The 27,656-nt window shown below is 50.1% G+C and overlaps 1 protein-coding gene across 4 annotated transcripts in view; it reads left to right on the top strand.

Annotated features, from left to right (window-relative positions):
• The window catches only part of DENND2B (DENN domain containing 2B), a 98,591-nt gene that overhangs the window by 53,676 nt on the left and 17,259 nt on the right, over positions 1-27,656 (top strand). For 2 of the 4 annotated variants that reach the window (XM_074372437.1, XM_074372436.1), the window contains exons 3-8: positions 11,227-12,486; positions 15,855-15,991; positions 23,403-23,554; positions 25,095-25,310; positions 26,263-26,359; positions 26,985-27,029. In XM_074372437.1, the coding sequence (XP_074228538.1) occupies positions 11,227-12,486; positions 15,855-15,991; positions 23,403-23,554; positions 25,095-25,310; positions 26,263-26,359; positions 26,985-27,029 (1,907 nt within the window). The remainder of the gene's footprint in view (positions 1-11,226; positions 12,487-15,854; positions 15,992-23,402; positions 23,555-25,094; positions 25,311-26,262; positions 26,360-26,984; positions 27,030-27,656) is intronic. The other 2 variants (XM_074372439.1, XM_074372438.1) reach the window with 1 other exon arrangement.

A 27,656-nucleotide genomic window follows, 5' to 3' on the forward strand; every position in this document is an offset into this window, starting at 1 on the left:
GTTTTCTCCATCTGCTTCATGCCCATAATATTTCAAGGGTCCAAAGTCTTCCTTTCATTTTATACTATCTGTTCTTTTCAGTCCAGCTAATATACTTCCTTTAGAAACTTTGTGGGCTTCTTATGAATCACTTTATAATCCACTGCTCAGTAGGCAAAAGGCACATGTACAGATCACTTCCGGGTGATTTTTCCCTGTGAGATTGCTACGGGACAATGGTTCTTAAGAGTTATAGAAGTCTTATTATTTACAGAGGATCTGCAAGGCTCACCCTTAAGAATCTTAGAAAACCTTTGCCTGTCTGTCTGTAAGATTCTATGAGGCAACAATTTAAATCTTTTTTTTAGATCTTGACAAAGGATCTTTCAGTCCCACTCTAGATTTTTTAAAAAAGATTTATGAGGGATAATTAAAGTACAATAAACTTGCAGTTTAAGGTATACAGTTTGATAAGTTCACACACACACTGTGTAACCTTTATCACAATCTGGAAGCCATTTCTTAATTTGAGAATTTTTTTTCTTGTCTAGAGAGACAGAGAATAAAACAGGTTTTATTTTCTAACACACAAAACCCTTTCTCATTTATATTTCCTTTAAATTTTGTTACAAAACTGAACAGTTTCCTTTCTGGCTCACCTCTTTTCTCTTTTACTAGAGCCCCTAGAAGTCATCAGTTGGCCCCTTCAGCACTCTGCCCGGAAATGTCTTTGGCTGGTTCATCTAATATATTAGGTATATTTCCTATTTCCCGTGTTACCACAGGTGACAGAGTTACCAAACTTTTCAACATTATGAGGGTACCCTTTCCTCTAACTTCTAATAACATTTTCCTTATTTTCCCTGAAGCCCCCATCCCCGCAACAGGCATCACTCGGTCCCAAACTCAGTGTTTCAACAGCACCCGACTTTTAGGTACTGAAATTGGTGCCATTTATCTACTGCCACATAACTACCCCAAAATTTATAGTGTAGTCTTTTTTTTTTTAAGTTTTTTTTTTTGGTGGGGGTATGTAATTAGGTTTATGTATTTATTTATTCATTTATTTATTTTTAGTGGAGGTACTGGGGATTGAACCCAGGACCTCGTGCATGCTCTGCCACTGAGCGATACCCTCTCTCCTCTCAAAATTTATAGTGTAAAACAATCATTTTATTATGCTCACAGACTCCGTAGAGACTGCAGGGATGGCTGGTCCCTGCTTACAATGTCTGAGGACTCAGCTGGAAAGACCTCAAAGCTTAGGGGGACTCAGTGGCTAGGGGCCGGTGTCTCCTGGAGGGGTCTTACTTCACATGTCTGGGGGTCCATGCTGGCTGTTGCTGGGACCTCAGTCAGGACACCTATGTGCCCTCTCCACAGGGCCTCGGCGTCCTCACAGCATGGGGGATAGGAAGTAAGAGCTGCTGGTTTCTTGAGGCCTGGGCCTAAAAAGTGGCACAGATTGATTTCTACCATGTTCTATTGGTTAAGCAGTCACAGAGCCCATATTCAAGAGAAAAGATCATTTTGACAACAGGCATGTCAGAGAATTTGGAGACCATGTTTAAAAACCATATAAATGTCTTTAGCATGGTTTCCTGGAATTACATTTCTCTCCCTCTTGGCTTTGCATAGTGCCTGGTTCTGCTTGAACAGCAGTCCCATTTTTACTGGACTAGGGCACTGGGGATGTTCCTGTAAGGCATCATTTTTACCTGCCTCAGAGAGGGCTTCTTTTCTTATAAATACTCTATATTCATTGCTGCAGCATCCTAGAGGGCTTGGGATTCCCTCCCAGAGAGGAGCTCAGCAGTCCTTTTTGTGTTTCCCTAGAAATCATCTGGGGGGCAGGCAGGAATGGCTTTGGTAGAATCTTAGATGTGCTTTCTGGAGGCAAAAAGATGACTCAGTTTCTGCTCTGACCCTAGCTACCATTCTACTTACCCTGACAAGCTGTGAGTGGCTTCAGGAGTCTCTGTAGGTAGTGGCCCAGGTGTAGCCCCACTTGGAGGATGAGGCTGTCCTGGACCCTGTTGTAGGCTTCCAGCCATTTGAGATGAGGCTGCTTTGGAAACAGGACGGTCAAGTTGTGAGTGTCACTGTTTTTTTTTTTTTAATTTTTATCAGGACTGTCCCAGAGTGGGATGTCAGCTTCTGAGCTGAGCCCCTGCTCTGGCTTGGGGAACAAACTTCTGGACTTGCTGATAGGACTCAGCATCTTTCCTCCCTTTCCTCCTCTGAGCCTCAGAATATGGCCTTGGGGGAGTGCAGTGAGAATGCCACCTCCAGAGTTGGGGCGGTCACTTAGTGATGGGAGGATGCTGATGCCCACTGAGCTGACAGGGCCCACCTTAGTTGATCATCCCTGGAATGGTGGATGGCCACCTCCTACGCAGCTTCCTTTGAGAGTGGGCAAGACACCTGCTTGGTAGGGACTAGACATATTGGAAGCTGGACCCTGTGTAACCTTAGCCTGCAGACAGGCTCACTTCATGGCACCCACAGCTCATCTTAGTGTCTCTGTGGCTATTTCCTGGACTCCCAGGAATCTGCCCCAATTACCCCAACTTGGTCTTCTCCCAATACTGATACTTTCAGAAGCTCTGTGGCCAGAACATGCTGAGTTCAGAAGTGTCTTGTCATCAAGAACTGAAGATAGCCTTCCCTCCAAAAAAGTCCCTGGGTGAACTTGACAATACATGGGGCACCCCTTGGCATGAATGCTTCCTGCTATGTTACTGAGAACGGCCCAGGTCACTAATGACCGAGGGTTGGGCCATATTCTTGTGAAATAATATCAGAGGGAAGGACATGTATTTTGTACTTTTAATTCTTTCTTTCTGTCTATGCATACACACACACACACACACACACACACACACACACACACTGCTTTCTGTTTAAGTTTGTTTCTCTTTCCATACCTTAATTCATGCCCTCTCTGTCCTATCCTAAATGCATAATTATCTGCGTGTGCGTGCATGTGTGTGTGTGTGTGTGTGTGTGTGTGTGTGTGTTTATGCGCCTCTGTTAAATTTCCTTTGCCTTCTCCCCCCTTTCCTTCTCTCTTTCTCCTTGGATCTTTCATCTAAGCCCCCTCTCCTGTAAACCTCAGTTTTGGCCCGTCACAGCTGCAGCGTTGGCATCTGTACCTGTATGGAGCAGCAGAGCTGGCTGCCTGTAGACGAGGCAGTGGCACCAGTTTCACAGTGTGTGATTCCCCAGGGCTAAGCGCTGAGATTTTAGAATAAGGAGAAGGAGGTGAAAAGAGCAGAGTCTTAAGTGTCTTTTAGCTGTTTGTATTTACTTTTCTTTTATATTTCTTCTGTCTTCATGGAATTATTAATGATGTTCAGACACTTTTAAAATTTACATCATCTTATACACAGCTAGTATACTAAGGTGAGGGTACTCAGAGCAAGTTTTCACTCTGTCTTGTAGATGGAGAACCTGAGGCTCAGAATTTAGGTGACTTGCTCAGGAGCACACCCAGGAAGTGATGGAACCAGGACCAGAGCAGAACTCTAGAGGTCTCTAGACTCTTAGTCTAGGGTACGAATTTTGCCTTATGGGGGAGGGTTTTGGGGACTGACAGCCATGCTGGGTGGCACTAAGTGCTTTGTGTGCCTTTCTGTGTTGTTCTTCCTGTCACATGGCACAAAGAGGGAGGCGGGGTGGTCTGGAAACAGTACCCTGGGTAGGCATAAGGAGGCCCAGGTTCTGATCATTTATTTTCTATTCATTTATTTAGTCATTTAGCACAAATACATTAATTCTTACTAAATTCTAGGTGCCGTGCAAAGAGTGGGGGATATTAAGATGAACAAGACAATGTCACCACCTTTAAGTAGGTTCATTGGTAGTCTAGTAAAGGAGGAAGGTGAGGAAATACTATAGTCCAGTAAAGTGTTACAAGTACCATAATAGACATTTTTCCGGGCATCAAAAATTAGACATCTCTACCTGAGCTAAGCAGGTGGAGTCAAGAGAAATTCCATAAAGGAGCTACAGAGATATCTAAATGGACAAGCCAGTACTCCAGGCAAAGGAAACAGAATGTGTGAAGGCCTAGAGTTGTAAAGAGCAAGGAGTCTGATGTGACTAAGAGTGCGAAGTGGGTTTGTTTAGAAGAAAAGACAGTATGAGATGATGAAGGAAAAATAGGAAACCAGATCATGAGGGGCCTGTGGTCCCTGCCAGTGAATTTGCATTTCATTCTGTAGACAGTGGAGAGTTTGAAACATGATGAGTTTTGTATTTTAGAAAGATGTCAGAAGACAAGGGGATGGGCTGGAACTGGGTTAAGATCCAAGGCAGAGAGAGAAATTAAGAGATTATTGTAATAGTCTCGGTGAAAGATAAGATCTGAGTCAAGCCAGCAGCAGTATCAGTGGGGATGGCGAGGAGAGGGACAGATCTGAGAGACGTGAAGGATTTAGAACTGATAGGACTTAATCATCACGTGGATCATTGAGTTTGAGGAGGAAGCTGGATCCAGATGCTTGAAGGCGGAGTGTACGAAGAACAAATCTGGGCCTTTTCTTCCCTCTGTGGAATGAGTTGGAAATCCATGCAGCAGTCAGGGCCAGGGATGAAGGAAGAATAAAGCCGCATGGGGATGAGATTGTGTGAGAAGACACTCGCCTTGGTGCATGGGAATGAGAGCAGATGGGCTTCTTCAGTCTCGGGCCAGCCCTTGTCGGGGGGGCACTGGTTCCCCAGCCCCCTCACTGCCGGCTCACTGCTCCCTCCTGCACTTGTCCTCTTGTCCTGCGTTAACAGCTTTTCCCTCTCTGCTGGGTCGTTCCAGCCATCATTGAAGCATGCTGTGCTGTCTCTGCGCAGCAGAATGCTGTTACCCCCGTTCCCCTCTGACTACCACCTCATGTCCTTGCTCCCCTTTGAAAGAATTGTCTGAGCTCTTTGTCTCCACTTCTACTCTTCCATGTTCTTGAATTCCTTCCAGTCAGGCTTCCCTTCCTACTTCTCCACCAGAATCTCTTTTCACCCTGCCTCCATGTGGCTAAATCTGATGCTCATTCTGTAGTCTTTCCCTTACTCAGTTGTTGGCAGATTTGACTTAGTTAATCACTCCCTAGTTCTTGAAGGTCTCAGGCTATCCCTCCCCATGGCTTCCTCCCTCCCTCACTGCGTGCTCTTCTCAGCCAGTCTGCTTTACTAGTTCTTCCTCCTCTGCCTGACCTCGAAACACTGAAATGCCCCAGGGTGCAGCCCTTGGACTTCTCTAGGTACACTTGCTCCCAAGATGATCTCATCTAGTCATAGAGTTTTAGATAATATCTACATACTACTGGTGGATCCCAAACGGAAATGTGTAACCCTGACTCCTTTCTACTAGGTGCTCGGGCCAAAAGCTGTGATTCATCCTTGACTTCTCTTTGTCTCTCATACCTCTCCTCCACTCCGTCAGCAGAGCTGATTGGCACAGCCCTCAAAACAGATCCATGTATGCCGTTGCCATTCTAACCCAAGCCATCACAACCTCTCGTCTGGACTGTTACAGTGGCCTTTAGTAATCTCCCTGCGGCCGCCCCTGCATCCCTGCACTTCACTCTCTGCTGCCGAGTCGGAGCATGTCGTTCTGCTCACGCTCCTTCAAGAGCTTCCTTTCTCTCTCAGACTAAAAGCCCAAGTCTTACTGTCGGTCCATAGATTCTCCGGTGCCTCTGACTAAGCTCCAGCCCACTCCTCCTCTTCTCCCTCCGCTCTCGCTGCACCGGCCCCTTTGCTGCCCCCGACTGTATGCAGTGGCATCAAGCCTTTGCCCTGCTGCTCCTTTTGCCTGGAACGTTCCTCCCCTGGGTACACACACTGCTGACTTCCTTAGGGTTATGTTCACATGGTCCTCGGCAGAGGGGCCTTCCCTGATCTCCTTCACTGTTAAGCTCTATCCCTTTACCCTGCTCTATTCCGCTTCACCTGCCCCATAACCACCTCACAGGGTTTTTCTTGTCTGTTTACTCAAAACAGATAAAGCCGTACTGTCTCCCTCCACCAGAATGTAACCTGTAGAGAGAGACTTTGTCTATTTTTAATCTGCTGATCCTTAATGCCTGAAATAGTACCTGGTATAGAGTTGGTGCTCAATAAATACCAACTATATACCAGGTTGAATGGCTGAAGAGCCAAGGTGTGTCTCAAGCCTAGTACAGCTAGCACAGTGTGGCCGGCGGGGTATGTGGCTTCCTTTGTTCCTTTGTTCAGGGTTCAGGGAAGGTTGGCCAGGAGCTGTCCCAGGAACCCTGAAGAAGTGAAGCTGGAGACTCACAGTGGCAGATGGGAGACCAGCCCCCAAAGAAGGCTTTGTCCAGGTGCTTGGCTTCCTAATGCAGCCTGGGTCCAGGCACTGACACTCTTGGCCATAGTTTTCCCTTGTGCAACAGGGGGAGGATTATCTTTCTTTCACTTCCAACCTCAGTTTGAGGAACTGGGAAACAACTAGAGAGTGAAACTGAAGTCCAAGAGGAGCACGCTTTCCCATTTATGCCAAGGAGATGCCACTTGTTGTGTAAACTCATTGTCACAAGGACACAAGCATCCTGACTGCTAGCCCCCAGTGTGTTCCTCCTTAAGCCTCCCTGTGCTCTAGGTAACAGAGTCTCCTGGCCCCTCCTTCAACCTGGGAGCAAGCACCATTGGAAGCTAATTCTTGGGATTGCAGAACTAGCTTCGTTTCCAGGCAGTGTGCAGGGGAGACTCCCAAAAGAGGGCCAGAGCCTTGAGTAGAGAGAGAGAGAAGAAGAGAGATACAGTCCAGACCTCCAGACTTTGGCAGCTGGTCTGCAGGGAAGCAGAGGAGAGAGGCATGGGGATGGAAGGCCCAGGGCAGTGGCCTTCGGTTGGATGGGGCGGGCCAGTTACATGCAAGCTCTGCCTTCCCCACCTGCATCGTTTTACTATTGCAGTGTAGCAAACCACCCTAAGACTTAATGGCTTAGAAGAATCTATTATTTTTCACATTTCTTTGTGTTCACTGGGCAGTTCCTCTTCTGGTTTCCCCTGGGCCCACTCATGTAGCTGGGTTCAGTTGGGTCCAAGATGACCTCACTCATGTGTCAGGCTCACGTGGTGGCTGGCTGTCGGCTGAGGTGCCTCTGTTATGCTGCGCAGCGCCTCTCATGCTCTAAAAGACTGGACTGGCATTTTTATGTGACAGTCTCAGGGCAGCATTCCAAGTGTGTGAAGGTAAAAACTGCAGGGCTTCTTGAGGTTTCAAGTTTTGGAACCCAGGCAACTTATTTTTCACCATATTCTATTGGTCAAAGCAAATCACAAGGTCAACCTAGATTCAAGAGGCAGAAGAATAGACTCTGCCTTGATAACGTGAGCTGCAAAGACATTATGGCCTTATTTAGTTTACTCTTTTCCCCTCCCACCCCAATGTTTAGAATCCAAGAACAGAGGAAAACTGCTTTTAAAAGTTTGCCGAGTAATTATGCTGAATTATCAGCTGCTTATTGATACTAGTAATCATTGAGCTAAGACTGAGTACTGTGTGTTAGCCACTGAGCTCAGCACTTGATGTGTATTGTCTGTATTCCTTCCAACAGCCCTCTGAGGTATGTGTTCCTTTTAACCTCCGTTTTACAGATAAGGAAATTGAGGCTTAAGGAGTTATTTGCTCAAAATCATGTAACTTGTTAGTAGTTATGCTGGAACTTAAACCCTATGGCCATGGTGTTCTTATCCTCTATTGAGAACAACTGAAAAGCTTACTGATGATTATTTATAGTCATAATGAGTTACAGTGTATGACATCATTTCACATCCATAGTCTCATGTGCCCATTACGACAAACTTGTGATGTAGTTCGAATAATTTTGAGGAATTGAAACTGGCAGCTTAAAGGGAGTACATGGCTTTGCCCATGGTTGTGTCGTTAATAAGAGGTAGAATCAGAAACATATGGTGAGATGCAATGAGTTTTAACCCTTGGGAGCATTGGAGCCCCATGAGGGCAGGGCCTTATCTGTGACCTTGGAGTGAGTGCACGCTGCCCTCTCTGTGATGAACCCAGGGGTGCCTGGGCTCCAGGGCAGCATGGGAAGGCCTCCTTTTCTCCCCGAGTTGCTGGAGCACATTGGGCCTGGCCTGTGTCGGGGGACTGGGCGAGGAGCACTTGTAGTTCTGGGCCCCAGATCAGCAAAGCTCTGAAGACCAGGAGCTTTAAAGGAAAGGACCAGTCTCTTCTTTATTTTATCCTTCACCAGAGGAGAAAAACTAAACCTCAGTTAAAGCAGACTCGGTAGTGAGAGAATTTCTTAACTTGTGGGGACTTCTCCATGTTCGAACTACTGAGGGAAGTTATAGACTCATCCTTTCTGAAAACATGGAAAGCATGCTGGAATCTAATGGACCAGAGGTCCTCAGCTTTTTTCTGCCTGCCTGTTGGAGATGTGTGCCCCGCCCTCCCGGCCCCGGTATGGGGCAGTGGCTTCATGGCTGGTGAATTCTCACCTTGAGAGTTGAGGAGGCACATCCCTAGGGGAGCATATATCAGAGTGTCTGGAGAGATGAGGCACATGTGTTTTGAAAAGGTTTCCTAAGAGATTCTGAGTCTCGTTAGGTACTGGCCATCTCTGGTTAGAATTCAAGCTGCATGAGGATGAGACTTTTTGTCTCTGGTTTATTCTTTTATCTAGCACCTAGGGCCTGGCACATCGCAGGTGCTCACTAAGTATTTATTGAGTGAATAAACACATGACAAGATTGTCCTCTATCAGAGGTGTCTTCTCCCGCCTCCAATTGAGAATAACTGAAACACAGAGTCCTTTGTGCAGCCCAGACGCTTGTTGGCTTACAAGGCGGGACTGATGACTTTTTGCATCCATGGTTCTGTGAAATAAACGAGGGACCTTTCTCCATTGTGAGTAGGTCGGGCTCTCCCCAGGCTCAGGCTTGGCATGTTGCCCTACCACTACCTACCCTAGGGAGAACTGAGGCTTACTCTTTTCACATCTCCTCGCTGAGCAGTCTCTTTGGTCATCGGCTTGGCTGGGCACCGAATTTCTCTCATCTATGCCCATGTACACGTGGGATGGCTCTTGTTTGACTTGCCCTTTTAAAAACAACTTAAGCATGTTGAGGTTTCCTGTTGATCGGGGGCAGCCAGAGGCTATGACCCAACAGGGAATTGTTGGCCAATCCCTGACTCACCCGAGCTGCAGTTTTCTGTGTATGATCAAGCGGTGACAGCAGCCTGGCTCAGGGGCAGCTGGCTGCTTTCCATGGGTGGCATGGTGCTCTGGAGCCTGCGAGGCTGGACCGCCTCGCTTTGAGGGCCATGGCATTAGGGTCAGGTAGACCTTGGTAGCATGCAGTGTTGGCAAAGCCCTCCTGTCTTTGAACTGGAACGGTTTGGGAAGAATTCTGAAAGTTGACAGTGATCTTCCCAGTAGATAACGAGAAAAGTGTACTGAGGAGGAAGTATGCTCGTGGTTCTCTTCAGTAAGCTCACCTTTCCCTCTCCCTGTCTTTCTTTCTTTGTCATTCACTTCCAGACAGTGGGTATGTGTCCCTCCACCTGGGAGAAATTGTAGTCTAGTAGGGAAGACGAAGAGGGAAGATGATACATAGAAATGTTCCTTTTGAGACAGGACTGTGCCCAGTGCTGTGGGGTTTCTGCTGAGCTGTGTCTGAGGCCTGGGCAGTTCACAAAGATGGCAGAAGCCACTGCTTCATCTTTAGAGCAGCAACATAGTGTAATGTCAGTTCCTGTCCTGCCTTCACCACGTACTAGCTGAGGACCTTGGATGAGATATTTAACCTTTGTATGCCTCAGTGTCTTTCATTTGTAAAATGAGGATAATAATAAATGATGACCTGACAGTTTTGTGAAGATTAAATAAGTAAACATATGTAAAAACATTTAGTTAGAACTCTTCCTCTTATTTGCTAAGATCTGTGTGTGGATTTGGATCTAGGAAATGGCTGATGCTTGTTTGATGTGATGCACTGCTGGAGGCTGGAGCGGCTAAGGAATAGGTCTTCGCTCCCCACTAGCCTCCTCATTGAGAGAGTGGAAAGCACTCTTTCTTTTTCTTTTTCCCCCCAGGGAAAGGTAATTAGGTTTATTTATTCATTTTTTTTAGAGGAGGTCCTGGGGCTTGAACCCAGGACCTGGTGCATGCTAAGCATGCGTTCTACCACTTGAGCTATACCCTCCCCCTGGAAAGGACTCTTTCTTGAGGGGCCTCCTGATCCTTTTGAGACCCTCAGGGATCTGAATCTGATCAAGACCCAAGCTCAGGTGCAGTGTCTTCTGTCTGGTAGCAGAGCCTCCGGGGAGATGGGGCTAATCAAAAAGACAGATCGAAGGGCTCGAGTGCATACCTGGGGCTACTGAGAAAGTGGCTTGCTGGAGATGCTTTGTAGCAGTGCGTAAGAATTGATCATTAGCATTTCTTCCCAACTCCATATCCAGTGAGGTCCCATAAGTAGCTTGAAATCAGCCGCAGTAGGAATATTTATACTGTGGAAATTGGAAAATGCTACAGATCTATGCTTTCTTCCCCAAAGAGTCGATTATTAGATATTTAGCAGCACACCACTGGTCTTACTGTTCTCTAGTTGGCAGATGTAGACTCTTGGGATGCTCTGACCTGTCACAGAACTGGCTTCTGGTACAAACGGTACTCAGGATCTCTGGGCATGAATTGGGCAGGGAGGCCTACTCGGTTAGCCTGCTATCAGTAAGGAGCTTTTTTTTTTTTTTTTTTTTTTAAGTCATACATATTGTATGTTGACACACTGAGAAGGGTGAGGGGCATTTTCAATAATACATTTTAGAAAACTGTTCATTATTTGGCTAATGTTTATCTGAGTATAAGATCTAGAAAACAAAACAAGGAAGCATTGAGCGCTGAATATTTTCACGCCCAGTATCCAGAAGGCCCCTTTTTTTTTTCCCCTCCTGTTCATGGTTATTAAGAGAGCATTGTCCTTTCTGAAGATGCCAGTCCTGTGATGAGGCAGTTGAAGAGGTTGAAGCTTAGGGCGTATGAAATAGAGCTGGAAGGAAGCATGCTGCTGTTCCGTTGGAAGCAACAGGGAGTGTAGGCCTATAGAACACTTCTTCCTTGAGGACAGCTCTGAAAGGTACATGACTTGCATGCGGTACTTTTAGGAGAGGGATGCTGAGCTCTCTAAGAATTAAACACAGTGTTGTCAGGCCACTCACTGCCATTTTCTCTTCTCTTCTCTTCTTTTTTTTTTTTCTCCTAGGTCTCAGTCAGTCTCTCCCCCTCCAGTTCTCTCCCCACCAAGGAGTCCCATCTACCCGCTCAGTGATAGTGAAACGTCAGCTTGCAGGTACCCAAGCCGCACCAGCTCCCGGCTGCTCCTCAAGGACTGGCACCCCCGTGATCCTTCACCCCACAATCCTCAGGCCCCCTCCCCAGACACTTCACCACCCATCTGTCCCCTCAAGGCCACCAGCTTCGGTTATTTGGACGGAAGCCCTTCAGTGTGCAAGAGAGAGGACCAGAAGGAGAATGTCCAGGGGGCAGCCCAGGATGTAGGGGGAGTAGCTGCCTGCCCCCCCCTCGCCCAGAGCACTCCGTCCCTGGGGCCAGCAGTGGGCCCGCGGAGTGTCTTTCTGAGCCGCACTGGCCCCCGTGCCCACAGCCTGGGCATCCGGGAGAAGATTTCAGCATGGGAGGGTCGCCGAGAGGCTTCGCCCAGGATGAGCATGTGTGGAGAGAAACGGGACGGCTCTGGGGGCGAGTGGGCAGCCAGTGAGGGCTGCCCCAGCGTGGGCTGTCCCAGTGTGGTGCCGTCCCCCTGCAGCTCTGAGAAGACCTTCGACTTCAAGGGCCTCCGGAGGATGAGCAGGACCTTCTCCGAGTGTTCCTACCCTGAGACCGAGGAGGAAGGAGAGGCACTCCCCGTTCGGGACTCCTTCTACCGGCTGGAGAAACGGCCAGGCCGGAGTGAGCCCAGTGCCTTCCTCAGGGGGCCTAGCAGCAGGAAGGAGAGCTCAGCAGTGCTGAGTCGGATCCAGAAAATTGAACAGGCCCTGAAGGAGCAGCCAGGCCGGGGACTCCCCCAGCTCCCTAGCAGCTGCTACAGTGTAGACCGAGGGAGAAAAAAGACTGGGATCTTGGGCACCTTGGAGGAACCGACAGGGAGCTCGAGTGTGAGCGCTGGCAGCCTGGCAGGAGGAGTGACCGGAGTTGGGGGGGAGGCGGGCCCACCCCCAGAGAGGGAAGGCAGTGGCTCCACTAAGCCAGGGACCCCTGGAAATAGTCCGAGCTCCCAGCTGCTGCCATCAAAGAGCTCCCCTGATCCCGCTGTGAACCCTGTCCCCAAACCCAAGCGCACCTTTGAATATGAGGCTGACAAGAACCCCAAGAGTAAGCCAAGCAATGGTCTACCTCCTTCACCCACACCTGCTGCTCCACCCCCCCTGCCCTCCACCCCAGCCCCACCAGTCACCCGGAGACCCAAGAAGGACATGCGTGGTCACCGCAAGTCCCAGAGCAGGTAATGAATGCCCCTTCGGGGCCTTACAGCTGGGCACAGCAGCTTTGTTTTCGATGGAAGATGCTAAAGCAGACTGGAGTTGTGGGTCACAGTCAGTAGTGCCTTATAAGTTCTGGAGCACCAAATGATTGTTAGGTGAAACATGAGTCAGGCCAAAAAGAGATTGATGTTTCTTCTGCTCTTGCAGGATATGGATACTTAAACATGAGTGGGAGGGGGAAAACCTTTTTTCCGAGTGCTGTGTGCTGAAGATGTTGGCTGGATTTGGCCTTTGGAGTGGAGTCCTGTCGAGCTTCCTCTGTGGGAAGGGTAGGGGCACCTTGTTTGTAGATAGAATAGGCAGTCCCTTGAGGACTAATAAGATCTTAGCCTCATGACTACCTGAAGTGCCAACATTAGAAATTTATTCCTTAGAGTGAAGTATTATCTGAATACTGCCTGTTGTCATTGACTCAGTAGTGTTGATACATTGAACATGATTTTCTCTTTCCTGAGGGCTGCCTGACCATATAGGAACCTGGGCCTATAGGAAGAAGGGATCTTTGGATCCTGAAAAGGGATACTGATTGGAAAAAGGAGAGGAAGAACATATCACCTACTTCTTGGCCATGTCCAGGAAGGACCTGTTTTGAGACTCACATCGGTTTCCTGGTCAGTCCCAGGGTATCTCCACAATTAGAGTGAGTTGGCAGCTGGAGCAGCTGGAGCTGGTGCAAGTTGACAGGCATCTTGTTCTCTGAGTTGGAGTAGGCTAGGAGCCCGCTGTCTTTGCAGGCCTGTCCTCCTTCCCTCACTGCCTTTCACTTCTAACCCAGAGGCAGGTGGGCATTCAGGTTTGTTTGACTTCTGGGGATTCTTCAGTCTGACCCCATACTTCAGGCTTTTATCCAGCATATCCCATCTCATATAGAAACTTTCCTGCCATGTGCAGAGAGGAAGACATCACAAAGGTTCAGACTCATGAGCCAGAAGAGCCCTTGGCTAAAGGTAATCCCATGTTTTGGCTTACCTCAGCATGCCCACTGACTCTTTAAGTCTACAACAGTCTGCCAGGAGTGTTTTCTTTGTCCTTATTCATCCATTTCTACAAATAACCTGTCTAGAGCCTGCTGTGTACCAAGCCTGGTGAGGGGGACGGAGCAAATGAGACGTGGCTCTTCCATTCAAGGAGTTGGTGATCTGGTGCAGGAGATTGATGCACAAATAAATCATAGCTGCTGTGCCATGTGCCCTGATCCCTGTCTAGGTGGGATGCTGCAGAGATCCAGAAAGAGACATCTAACTGGGGGGGTGAGGGAGGCCTCCTTGCAGAGGGAGTTGCTGAGCTAAATTCAGAAGAGCAAAAAGCACTTAGCCAGGTGGAAGAAGGGGGGGGGAGTACACCAGCCCGAAGGTTTTACACATGCTCACACTTACGTCTATAATACACACACACGTATGCCGTACATGGTGGAGCCACTTCACATACGAATTAACAGCCAATTTAAATCTGTGCTCTTAGGAAAAAAAGGATAAACAGTTCAAAAAGTACAGGCTGTTTTATTTGCCTTTCCACACAGTGAACATATTCCCCTGAGGAGCGTAAGATAGAGTTTGTGTCTGTTGTGCCATGTACGATTCCTATATTTAATGTACTTTTTTATTTAAAAACATACAAACCAAATATTTCTTCTGGTACTCAACCAGAGAAAAAGAAATCTGTTTAAAAATCTAGGCGAGAAACTGACTACAAGTCATAACGAAAGACAGTGTGTTGGTCCTCGACGTGGTACCTTTCTGAGGGATTTTCGAGGACAGTTTGGCTGAACGTGATCTGGGTCATGTTTGCCAACTTGAGGACTACCTGTGTAAGATGTTGACTTCACTGTGTACGTCGGTGAAAGCTTGGTCTCAGACCAACAGCGGTCTGTGGCCAACATTCAAGAACAGCTGTGCTCAGCCATTGGGTTTTTAACTGGTTGAGAAGTCTGAGCCAGAGACAGAGACCTGGGAGTCGTCATGCTAGAAATGGTAGACACTGTGATGGTCGTCAGTGTTGGGCCCCCAGAAAGTGCAGAGTGAGAGAAATAGTCCAGAAGACGGAACTCTGAGATCCTGGCATTTAAAAGGCAAGTGGGAAAGGAGCTCCCTCACAGGAGCCCGAGAAGCAGTTGGAAACTAGGAGGGACTGAGGGACTGTGTCGTAGAGGGAAGGGAGGAGAGGGCCAGTGTGAGGTGTCCAGCTGTGTCGAGGCTGCAGAGCAGCCAGGCAAGCTGAGAACAAGCCATGGCTTTTAGGACACTTTCAGTCCTTGACTTGCACCCCAGGGCCTTCAGGGGGTGTTGTTCACTAAACAAGAGAGAGAAGACTGCATTGGCTGAAAGGTCTGATGGTACCCAAAAGAAGAGGGAAGTGTTAATGGGTGAGAGGAGGGATTCAGTCAGTGCCTTGCCTTCTCTCCCTCCCCAGGAGGGCCCTGCTTTGGAGAGGGAGAGGATGCAGCTGGGGCCAAGCCTTAGATGAGGAATAAACCTCCCTGATGAGGGAGAGGAGGAGAGAGGACTGTGGGCTCAGGGTGTCTGAGAAGCTAACCAGCTGTGGTTTTGAAATTCTTCAGTAGAGGGGAAGGTGACTGAGGGGATGGAAAGGAGTAGGTGACTGGCTGAAGGGAACCTGGGTCTTGGAAGTAGCTTCTGGCTGCAAATTGCCCTCCTGTTCCACCTCAGAGGTGTTGTGATTTGTTGTAAGGGCTCAGCCCCTTCCTGTTTCAGCAAACCGCCCACCACTAGCTGCTTCCCCAACCCCCAAAAAGCCCTGGGCATCATCCGTCCAGTGTTGAGCCCTTAGTGGCTGCTTAGTGCCAGAGCCCTTGCTCGGATGCAGACATGATGTGAGACTCTAAGGGCAGATTAGGCACTCAGTTCCTGTGGTAATGACAGATACTTCTCCAAAAAAATATTCTCCAGGGCTTGGAAGCTCAAGTCAAAGGCTCAGATCCTGGAGTCAGAAAGCATGGGTGAGCCCGCCTCTGTCACTTCCTCTCCCTGGGCCTCCAGCTCCTCGGTGGTAAAATGGCGCAATACCTAGCAGCAGCAGCATGAAGATTAGTGGATGACACAGGTAGAACATCCCACATAGCACCTGACACATAGCATCCTTTTCAGCTGTGATGGTTGTTACTGGTATTATTTGCAGGCACCCAGGCTGGGGCCTTTCAGACCATCTGTCTCTTCATTTGGATGGTCAGTTTGGATCCATCTTGACTCTCTACTCTGTAGCTGGTTTTGTGAAGAGGACCTCCAGTCTTTGATGTTGCCCATGGCGATTCCCTGACAGGGTAGCAGGGGTCTAGTTCAGCCCGAATGACTCATACTCTTGTTATCCACAGAAAATCCTTTGAGTTTGAGGATGCATCCAGTCTCCAGTCCCTGTACCCCTCTTCTCCCACTGAGAATGGTACTGAGAGCCAACCCAAGTTTGGATCCAAAAGCACTTTAGAAGAGAATGCCTATGAAGATATTGTGGGTAAGCAGTGGCAGAATGGCGGGCTGGTGATCATGGGTGCTGCAGAAAACAGGAAGCGGAGGGACATTCCCAGGTCCCCCTTCAGACACAGCCCAGCTTCTGGAACTCCTCAAGGAAGTGGGCATCAGAGGAAGCAGCTCAGCAAAGACTGAGCAGCTGAGAGATCAAAGCCTGGCCTTGAGTGAACTGGAACCCAAAGGGCTTCTGGGACCACAAAATGGGGGAAACTACATCATCCCTTTCTTTTATTTTCAAAAGGCTTTGGAGTCGAAACGTGTCCTTCCCTTAGCTCTGTATCCTTAGGCAAATCACTTAACTTTTTTGCCTTTCACTTTTCTCTTATGAAATGATGGTGATGATCTTATGATGGTAACAATAACAATAAGAATGTTAATTCACAGGATTATTGTTAGGATTAAATGAGATAAAATATGTATCAAAGTACCTAGCACAAGGCCTGTTCCTTAATACGTATCTCTCCTGCTCTTCCCTGAAAGTGAGTGATATCAAGAACCATGACAGGATCTGCGATTTCACTCTGCTTGAAGGCTAGCAGGTCTAGCCAGCCCCACTTCACAGGTGCTGGTGGAAGATGGAGACAAAGGACTTTATTGCTCGTGGCACAGCAGGCAGCAGGAGCTTGATGCTCACACGGGGTCCTCTTGCTCCCAAGTCCCTGGGGCAGTGTGGGGAGGTCCAGGTAGACATGGTGGGTCTGCATCCCAGCTGAGGAACTCCAAGCTTCAGAAACCCCAAACTTTTCAAGGGGCTGCTAGCAAGCCTGCTCAACTTTGGCCCCAGAAGGAGACATTATCCTCATTATTCTGGTCAGGAAACGGACCTGCTCTGCCCTGGAGGGAGACACTTCTCTGTCTTCCAAGGCTGTGTGCTCTGTAAACATCTTTGAAAAGGTAGTCTGGAACCGTGCATTCCTCTTGCTCAGAAGGTCAGAAATGTAAACCACCATGGAGACTCGTCCTCCAGCAACTGGGAGGATGTTGTGTTGGCAAACTTGTGCTTGAGGGTCAAAGAAAAGACCACAGCCTAGGTGGGGCTGGGTTTATTTTTGGCTTTTAATTCTGGCCTGATTCTCTTCAGTGGGGGCTTCAGTTTTGTTCCCGTAAAGTGCTGGTCCCTTAAGAGAAGCTGTGTACTCGTGCACTTGACCATTCCTGCCCTCATCTCTGTCTCTGTCTTGGGCCTTGAGGCTAGAGAACTGCCTTAGTGAACGCATTAGGGAGAGGAGTGGCCCTGGGGGAGAACCCTCCAGATAAGACTGGGACCTTATCTGGGTCCTCTCTCCCTTCATTTGGTTTGAGCCATCAGTTTCCCAGTTTTCTCCTTACAACTTGGGGGGCCAGCATTTTGGGGAGCCAGTAACAGTGCTTGGATCCGCACAGGCTTTCGCACTGCTTTCCCAGGATTGGAGTGTGTAGCCATCTGAAATTCTGTCGTATCAGGAAGACTGTGGGAATGAGATCCCCAGAACAAAAAGGGCTTGGGGAGGAAGGCCTCTTCCCTTACCCCTGGGAAAAAGCTTCGTGTGCACGGTCACCCAGAGTTGAAGTCAAGAGCTGTGGGGGTCAGGGGCTCAACCCCATCATCCTCCGCACCCCTGAGCAGGGTATGTACACTCCTAATTCCTCTAGTTTGAGAGCAGTTGTCACGTGTCATTGCTGCCCAGGGCCGTGGGGAACACCCAGTGTGGCTGATGTGGGGACAGAGGAGGCTCTGTTTTCAGCTCTCCCTCCTCAGGATGCCAGGCGCTGCCAGCACTGGGTCCTCACTGCTCTCTCGTCTCTGAGAAGCCTTCACAGCCCTTCTGTGCTGCCCAGGGGTTTCACGTCGGGGCGTGTTCTTGCCTCAGCTGAACTGACGTAAGAGACAAGGGTGCTTCAGCCATTGCTCCCTGTCCAGAGTCCCACGATTCCAGGGCTCTGGATGGGGATGTTTGGGGGCAGTGTCTGGTATGTGTGGGGGAGTGGTGAGAATTTTGGAGGCACTGTTCTGGGCCATAGAACCGTTCTCTGGACCTTCTTAGATCAAGTGAGAAGAGAAAGAGGGAGGCAAGTGTGTCTGGGCCTCAGTCTCCTCACTCAGTAGAGGGGCCTTTCTGCCACTTTGGGATATTGCATTAGGAGACAAGAAAATAGAGGAGCAACCTGGATGCTTCTTGGATAGATGAGCTAGAAGCTAGAGGGTAAGGGCTGGTATGAGGAGAGATTGCAACTGGGGCGTGTTCCTGAGCTGCTCACCTAGTGTCTGGATATTTGGAGCATTATGTGGAGAGGAGGGGGAGGGGGTAGGAGGGGAGGGCACCTGGGTGTTTTGTTTTGCCCTTGTGGGGTGCGGGGTGGGTTTCAGTGTCTCTGGTTAGTTCCGTGCCCTGGGCACATTTTCCTCCTTTATATCCCATAGCAGCCCCATCTGAATTTCTAGACCTGACCAGGGAGGCTGGAGGGAAATACAAGGGGGAGTCTCTTCCTCTCAGATTCTGGTTGATTTATCCCTTTTTCCTTCCCTGGAGACAGGCCCAAGAGTTTGGGCCCCCCAGAGGCTTTTGTGGGGGTGGGGGGGCCCTTGTTGCTGAACTCTGAACGTCACTTTCACTTTTGTCTGGGATTGACCAGTGCCTCTGACTTCCCAGGAGCCTTCTCCCTCTTCTTGGCGTAGTCTGTGCTCTGAGAGATTGAGGTCGTTTCTGGGGCTGCTTGCATTATCCAGCTCTAGTTCTGCCTCACTTGCACAGGGACAGACAGAGCTTTGTTTGGGGTGTGTGATGGTGGGGCTGGGGGTGGGCGCAGAGAGCACCCACACTAAGTCTTTATCTTGGGGACCGGCCGATTGGACTGGAGTTCCTGGTCTGTTACAGGTTGAGGGCCAGCTGGCGCAGAGACTCGTGTGTTAGCTCTGTGTGCCACGGACTTGAACGAGGGGCCCTGAGAGTGTGCTGCCCTCCTGCCCATACCAGGCATGACACCTTGGGAACGGGGGCGGGATACTCCAGAGCAGGCCGAGGTGTATCCTGCTAATGTGCGATAGGGTGGCTCAAAAACGGTTACTGCCATGCTGCGTCCTGGGGCTGTTAATTCTTGCCTGCCCCACTTGACATCTGCCTCTGGAAGATGCTGCTATGCTACAAAGCCTTATAATCATTTGCATTCTGAGCCTGACACTTAAAAATGCACCCAAGGAAGCAGCTTGTTAGAGAGTTATGTGGAGTGGCCTCGGCGCCTGACCAAGGAGCCTGGGCCGCATTCCTGCAGAGATTCCCACTCCCATCAGCTTGCTCGGGCTGAGGGAGAGTTTCCAGGAACTTGAGCGGGGTGGGAGCTGGGGACAGAGCCAGTCAGCCTTACTGCAAAGCTTTCTGAGCCTCTGCTCTCTCTGCTTTCTTCTCTCACTCGTCCCCAGGCTGGGGGACAGTAGGGAACAGAGGCATCTAACCGCGTAGAGGCTGCCGCCCAGAGGTGCAGTCCAGGGGACGGCACCCGGGCAGTTGGAAATGGTGTCCGGGCTTGGAGGTTGGGTAATCACTGGTCCCCTAGACTTCCCTATCTGATGTGCTGTGCGTTGTTGGGGGTGTTGGGCCCTTACCCTGGCCCTCCCTCCACTGAGGGAGGGAGGGGAAGAGGCTGAGAACCAGGAGAAACAGCTGGTTGAAAGCAGGAAAGAGTTGGGGAGGGTAGCTGCAGACCCAGGGCCCTAGCCATGGGTGTGGTCTGGGAAGCTTAAGATTCCGTTTGGAAGAATTCTCAGTACCAGTGCGCTTACACACACACCCCTTCTCTAACTGGTTCTTCCAGTTACGCGTATGTTGTGGAGTGGGGTGTTTGGCACCTGTGGTTAATGACCAAAGGAGGTGTGTCGGGGGGTAGCGGGGCCAGATGGGGCTGGGTTCTTCCTTCAAGAGGGTCCATGTGATAAGTTTGGACTCTGACCAACCCCTTTAAAAGAGTGCAAAAGCAGAAATTCTTGGCGATGCCCTCATCTGTTATCTCATCGGCAAAGCTGGGAAATGTCGAGACCTCTGGCTTTCACAGCTGGGCCTGATGAGATAGGGCTGCTCAGGGCCAAGGCTCCAGGGAGGAGGGCCACCTCTTCTCTCTCTCCAGGGGCAGCGTGGATAGCCTTCAAGGAAGCTGTGTGGGCAAGCATTCAGGTTAAAGCCTTGACGTCAGCCAGGCTTCCTGCCTCCCGTCCGTGCCCCTGCTAAATCTTCCCCAGGTTTTCCCACTCAGCTGCTGCTTCTTCAGCCTGGCTGTAGCTCTGCTCCCCAAGAGGTGGTTCTGAGCCCTATTCTCCAGCCCTCCTCCTTTCCCAGCTCTGAGCCATTGCTGTGGGATTAATTTGCTCTCAGCAGGTTCCATTTAGTGGCTCTAGGACTTGGGGTCTGTTTGGTCTCTGCACATCCCCATCCCTGGGCACCCTTACTGCCTGGCATGGGAGTGTCTCAGTGAGGCAGCTCCAGAGGGTAGAGCTCCAGGAAGTTAAGAGTAAGAGGTGAACTGGGGCTGGGAAGGGCCCAAGCTAAGGCTGGGGAGGCAGGGCTTGGGCCAGGGCCAGTGGTCATTTCCTGGAGAAGTGATCAGTGGCCTGGTTATATCAGAGAGGATGTTGAACGTTGCTGGAGAAGAAAAAGGCTGGTGTTAGGGCTGGGCAGGCAGGAGGAGCAGGCATTTGAGGCTTTCCTGAAATTTAGTTTTAGATGCAATACTAGGTCTGAGGACCTGGTGTTCCCAACTGTTTTCAGCTTCCAGGTTATCACTGATGTTCATTGATTACTTTCCAGGGCCCCAGTCTCCTCCCATCTATTTTCGGAGCTTTAGATTTTTTTTGTTAATGTTCAAAGCTTTGATTTTGGGTAAAGAAAGAAGGAAGACAAGAGAAGCGGTGAACAAGGGAGGAAAAGAGGGTTTGCCTTGGGATTTATTGACATGGCACTCAGAAGCTATTAGGAAGCTGAGAAACATCTATCTAAAACAGTGGCTCTTAATGGGGCTGGGTGGGGCTCAGTTTCATCTCTCCATCCATTCACCCATCCACCTTTCAGTTTCTTCTTCCGTTCCTTTTTTTCCTTCCTTCCTTTGTCCATCTGTCCACTCATCCACCTGTCATCCATTTGTCCATCTGCTCAGGGGACATTTGACAGTGTCTGGAGATATTTTTGGTTCTTACCACTGAGGGGATGCCGCTGTCATTTGTTTTGTGGATCAAGGCCAGGGTTGCTACTGAACACCCTGCAGATGCACAGGACAGTCCACCACAACAAGAATTATCCAGCCCAAATGTCAGTAGTTTGTAGGAACTCTGATCTAAAGGAGTTGAAACAAGGTCATCCTGTTGGTTGGGGGATATGACGATAAGGGCTCTGGCTGGTCATGTAGCCCAAAGCAGTTTAGATTTGATGAGCCTGAAATAAATGTTCTTCCTGTTCTTCTTGCCCCCATGTGAACAGTGATGCTCTGGTCCCCTCTCACAGGATCAGGAAGACTGCCTGGCATTCTCTAGTCGTTGCTCCCCCAGCTGCACTGCTATAGGATATATGTTGGAAAGAGACCAAGAAATACAGAGTCTATCCTGATTCCTCCCTGAGTGCCCACAGTGGGGTAGGCTGGAGAAAACATGCAGGGGATGCCAGTTTCATATTTGGCTTCTTGGCTTCTTGAGGCCGGGTTGCTGGGCCAGCTCTGCTTAGTCAGGGCTCTGGAATGGAGACAAGTCATTTTCATAGCATGACTGTGTTACAGGAAAACTGCTGTTCCATTGCTGGGGACTCTGCTTGGTGTTGGGAATCTCTTAATCCAGTCCCAAATCCTTTCTTGACCTATCTTTGACTCATAAGTTTACAGATTTATATTGCTCCCATGACAGTCTAATTAACTGTGACCAAAATCCCCCCTCACAGCCCCACTCCCCTCCCCCCACACCTCTGTAAAGGCATTTCCTAAATTCATTGTGGTTTTTCGCGATAGTAATAAGTAGATACCACAATTGGGGGGAGGGACCTTGGTTTTGGAAATTGAGAAATCCGAAAGCATAGAGAGATTGTTTTTTCTCCTTCGTCCTATTCTAGGAAAGCTTAGACTCGCAGTGGCCTCTGTCTAGTCCCATGGCTTTTTCTTCTGCCTGTTCCCTGAGAAGTGGCATCTGAACTCCCTGGGAGTGTGAGGCACACGCAGGCATCCATGGGGCTCAGTGGTCACTCAGGCTCAATCCTGCTCTCCCCTGTGTACTTCCTCCAGCAAAGCTGTATGCTGGTCACTGTACCTGGGTCCCAAATAGTGGCATTGATATGGAGAGGAGGCTGTGGAAAGACGAGAGAAAGGAGAGCAGAGGGCTGTATTCACTCACAGTCCCCACGGACCTTGTCACTGTTGTGATTATGCTGCACAATTGAGCCAGGACTGGCCTCGCTTATGATGTTACTGTATTTTAGAAAAGTCCAGTTGTGTGTTGGCGGGAACGGGGCAGGAGGTGTGGTTTGGGAGAGGGGGTAGCACTTCAAGAGCAGGGACTATGCTTTGGACTTCCTGTGATTTTTCTGGTCGTGCCAATATAGCACCCATAGCCATGGATTTTAGAAATGAGTCCTGAGAAGAGAAGCAAGAACTACCCCCCAACCCCACCTCTCTGGCCCAGACTCCCTTCAGGCCTCTCACATCTCCCGTGCGTCACAGCAGGAGAGTTTATTCCAAGAGGGGACTGATGACCATTCTCTTGCTGAGGTCCGTGGTGGAGGAAGTGGAGTGACGCAACAGACCGGTTCATTGAACAATAACACTGAGCACCCACTACTTACTAATCACTGCTCTGGTGTGGGGTCACCTCAGTGGGCCAGACAAAAAGCCCTGTCCTGAGAGAGCTGTTGAGCAGTGTGCAGGCGAGAGGGAGGCCTGGTAAAACCTGGCTCCCTGGAGTTCTTCAGAGTGCCTCCATGCCCATCCCCAGAAGTGGTCCTCAGGGAGCTGTTGGTGAAGGGACAGGCGTGTGACCTCTGAAACCCTTTCCTGCCTTGAACTGTGTATCTCTGGGGCTTTTGCAGCAGAGGGACTGGAGCCAAGGAAAGACGTCTGATGTTGGCTTTGTCCTCTGGCTGGGCACAGGCGGGGGTGGCTGAGCCAGTCTTGTGCAATCCTTGAATTTATAAAGGAGAGACGAGACAAGGCTGAGCTGAAGTGGGAGTGGGGGGGGGGTTCAGCTTCTGGACTTGGAGCCAGGATCTGTTTGTAGCCTCCCCCCTGCAGACGGGCAGCTGCGTGACTCATGAGCTGACAGGCTAGGCAGAGAAGCCACTCTCTTTGGTTCACAGGAATTCAGCTTGTTTATTTGTGTGTGTGTGTGTGTGTGTGTGTGTTTGTGTGTTTCCTTCTCTCCTTCTCTCCCTTCTCTAACTTCTCCTCCTCTGCAGGAGATCTGCCCAAGGAGAATCCATATGAGGATGTGGACTTAAAGAGCCGAAGAGCAGGACGAAAATCCCAGCAACTGTCTGAGAACTCCTTGGACTCTTTGCACAGGATGTGGAGTCCTCAGGACAGGAAGTACAACCACCCCCCCGCTCAGGTAACGGCAGCCCCGACTTGGTCCTGTGTGGTCAGCACGAGGCGGGGCCAGCTTCCACGCAGGCTTTTCCCCTCACTAGTGCTTGGCAGAGGAGGTGACGTCAGGAGAGAACGCTGCACTCAGGGACTTCTGCCATGTTTGCTGTCCCCGGGGACAGTCAAGAAGTGCTCTCAGGGAATCCTGTCCTACCCTCTTTCCTTCTCTGCTTGGGCTCTGAGCTGCAAAACTAAGACAGGAGCCCCTGTGGTCTCCTGTGTAATCATTATTCCTCCCTGCCTTCTGTGGGAAACAGGAAGACAGGTCTCGGGCTGGAGCCTTGGTGCTCTGCAGCTCTGGCAGAACTGATCTCAGCACTGGCGTTTGGGGGCCAGGCATAGGCCCAAGAACCAGATTTGGAGAACTAGACAGGTGTCTGCAAGACCTGGAGCTGCTCCCATGAGGTGAATGGGTGAATGAATGAATCTCTGAGGGTTAGACTGTTAGAGGCAGAATGAAAGAAAGGTGAAGAGTCAAAGGAGGCTCTCAGATCTTAGCTCATTCTGGCCTTGTCCATGGTGAACAGGAGGCAGGAGACTGGAGATCTTTTCTTGGACCTACCCAGGCAACTAATTCTCTATACAAATGGAATACCTAGATACTTTATAACTTCAGCTAGAGGATATAAAAATGATTTCTTCTGGCTTTGGAATGATGTGATTGTTTTTATAAAGGATTTACCTTTTAGTGTGCTCTGTTCAAACAAACTTCCATTGAATTTGTATTTCCAGACCAATTGGGTGGGAAGAGGAAACTAAGGGAGGGAGGAAGGAGGACTTGCTGAGGAGTGATGAGAGGCAATGCAAGGTCCAGACGACAGGCAGAAGGCATGCCAGGTTTGCAGGGATGTGGCCTTTCTAGCAGTGAGCAGGATCTGCTGAAAGTAAGGTGCCCTGTGCCGAAGGGTGTCAGTCTAGATGGAGGGAGGCCGAAGGTAGGTAAGGGCTAGGGATGCGGGCAGCCCAGGACCAAGTAGGTGAGGGAGCCACTCTGAGGCCTGCCTTCCTGGGCTTTGGTGGTCAGAGCCCAGAGCCCCATGTTCTCCCTGGAAGAAGTGAGCAGGGCTGGACTGGCATGTAGATTCTGGCTTCTGCTAGAGAAGCCCTTTAGGACCAGGGCTGAGTAGGGAAGACTGGCTGCATCAGCCATGCCCAGTAATGAACAGTCTAAGCCTCGTCCCAGAGTTCAGGGGGAACCCCCAGAATTCTCACTTGGCCTTCTTTTTCCACTCAGATGACAACCCAGTTTTCTTAGTCTTTGCTTTCTTTTTTCTGGCAGAAGTAGTTAAGCTTTCTTTGTGGAAGCAAGTATCTAATCTAGCCCTGGCCTGCTGATTAGCAGTTGAGGTCTTAAAAGAGGAAACCCTGGTAGATGGAAACGCCAGGGTGGGATATGGGGAGTCAGGGGTGCCAGCCTGTGGCTTCTATGTTCAGGCCCCAGTAGGCAGGTGCCAGCCAAGGCATCTGTGGTGAGTCACTCACCCGTGTCCCCTCCCCCATGCCAGCTCTCCCTGAAGCCCGGCAGCCAGACCCTGCGCAGTGGGAATTGGTCAGAAAGGAAGAGCCACCGGCTGCCACGATTACCCAAGAGGCACAGCCATGACGACATGCTGCTGCTGGCTCAGTTGAGCCTGCCGTCTTCACCTTCCAGCCTCAACGAAGACAGCCTCAGCACCACGAGCGAGCTGCTGTCTAGCCGCCGGGCCCGCCGCATTCCCAAGGTAGCCTCTCCAGATGGAGCCGCTGGGGCTGGGCAGGTGGGCAGGCAGGCAGGCAGGCAGGCAGGCAAGCAGGTGGATGGCTCTTCTCTCCCTTCCTTCCTTCTCTGATCTGGGCCTGCTTCCTCCATTCTCCTTAACTAGATTTGAGTTCGTGCACTGGCCTTTCTTTTTCACCTGGCTAATCCTGTTTTCTTATCAATAAAGATGCACTAAGTGAATAACGCTGTGCAGATGTTAGGGGAAAACAGGCTAGCCTGGCCCCGGGGGGTGCTCCATGCTGCTGGGTGGATGGAAACAGTCCTTAGGAGGCTCCCCATTGATGAGTGTGGAGTGTGTGTTTCCAAGTCCCTGCGTCCACATAAGTATCTCTAGGCTTTGAAGGACCTAGGACTCAAACATGGGTCTTCCTTTCTATAACTCTCAGAATTGAGAGTTTTCAGCAGTGATTTGCACACATAGGCAGCCAGGCCCAAATCCCCAGCCCAAAGCAGCAGGATCTAGCCAGTTGGTATTTTTAGCCTGCAAACAATGCTTGGGTATACTGGGAATTTAGCTCCTTCCTGCCAGGGCCCCGGGTTGTGGCCCAGAGGGGAAAGGCTCCAATCCTTGTTCCTGTTGTTGCCTCTGGGCAGCTCTTTGTCTCATTTGGTTCAGTGACTCTTGAGACCCAGGAGCTCCCATCCTGTCTAGTTTGATCACAGTTCCTTCCTCTGGGGAGCTAAGTGTAATGCCCCTGTCTTGGGCAGGAGACCACTAAGGGGACAAGTAGATGGAGAGCTACCAGTCTGCCCTTTGCGTCAGTGCAGCAGGAAGACCAGTCCTGGGCCTCGTGTGGGGAGGGCAGAAGGCTTGCACCCAGTAGGGGAACAGATGGCTTCTATAAATCAACCTTCCTAGAAGCAGGGGCAGTTGGTGTTAGGGTCATCTTACCCTCCCTGCTTTTCTCACCCAGCTTGTCCAAAGAATTAACTCCATCTACAATGCCAAGAGGGGAAAGAAGAGGTTAAAAAAGCTGTCTATGTCTAGCATTGAGACATCATCGCTGAGAGGTAAGTCTGGATGCCTGAGCTGGCTCAGGTGTCTGGGGCCCTTGGGCATGTGGAGTGGGGAGGGGCATGGACTAGCCTCAGTTTACCCTTCCATGGGCCAATTGTGGGGTCCTCCTGTTTTCTAGGAGGATAGAGCCTTGCCAAAAACTGGCTACATAGGAGGGGAGGGCCATGGAGGGAAGAAAGCCCTAGGATGGGTTAGTTCAGGCTTTGGGCTGTGAGGCCCTGAATAGGGAGGTGGGTGTGGGAATTCGCTTCTGGCAAAAGGAAAGGCCAGACTTACCGAGCACTGTGGTCTGTTTCCCATTTCAAATCTTGGCCTCCTAGAGGCTAGACCCTTGTGTTCCAGGCCCATAGGCCTCTCTGCTGGCTCAGCCTCCAACTTGGGCCCTCAGCTTCCTCCATATCAGGACAGGATGGATAGGGGTTTGTATATAGATTAGCACCTGTTGTTTGAGCTCCGAGGGGCCCTGGCCCCAGGCCATGCAGTGCCTGGCCAGAGTCCCACTGGAGCCCAGACAAGGTACATCCCTCATGAGAAGGGTTGGTGTGGGAGGAGGCACAGAAAACATTTGCTGTGGGGCAGTGGCTCAGCAAGTGTGCATTCCTGCTGTTACTTTTCCAGATGAGAACAGTGAGAGCGAGAGCGACTCTGATGACAGGTTCAAAGGTGAGCGTGGCTCCCCAAGAACTTGGAGCCCTCTCCCAGCCCTGGCTGTAGGAAACCAGCCTTCCCTTCCTCCACACCTACAGTTCCCATGTTCCAAAGTGGCCCCATTTGGAGAGGTGATGGCAGGCATGATACCAGGCCAATAGAGCAAGGAGCTACAGGGAAGTCCTTGCCTACAGTCGTGGAGCTCAGCCCCGCGAGGTTAAATTCAGAGTCCCCCCTTGCCCAAATTTAAGGCCGGTGACCCTGCTCTTACTTTCCTAAGTTGTTGTCCGTGGGAATTGGGTGCTAGGTTTGCCTAGTAAGTGTTGTGGATCTGGAGGGTCAGAGATGGGTTCAGAAGATGACAAGTGCCTCTCCTGGTTCTAAGAACTGTGCCATAGTCTGAGGCATCTGGTCCTCTGGAGGCCCTGAGGCCACTCATCTCCCCTCTCCCTGGAGAGAACTGCCACCTCCCTGGAAGGGTTCTGGGACCTTCACATTCCAGGGGCCTTGAACAAATCTCTGTCCTTTCTCTAGTGGGAAACCCTGCCTAGACCCTTCTGGATAATTAAAGTATATGGGATCTAGCTCCCTCCTTCCCTCCTCCACTGGTCCCCCAGGCGAGTGGACAAGTGGACTCTGGGC

This window comes from Camelus bactrianus, chromosome 10, assembly GCF_048773025.1.
Source record: "Camelus bactrianus isolate YW-2024 breed Bactrian camel chromosome 10, ASM4877302v1, whole genome shotgun sequence".
In the NCBI taxonomy this organism is placed as follows: domain Eukaryota; kingdom Metazoa; phylum Chordata; class Mammalia; order Artiodactyla; family Camelidae; genus Camelus; species Camelus bactrianus.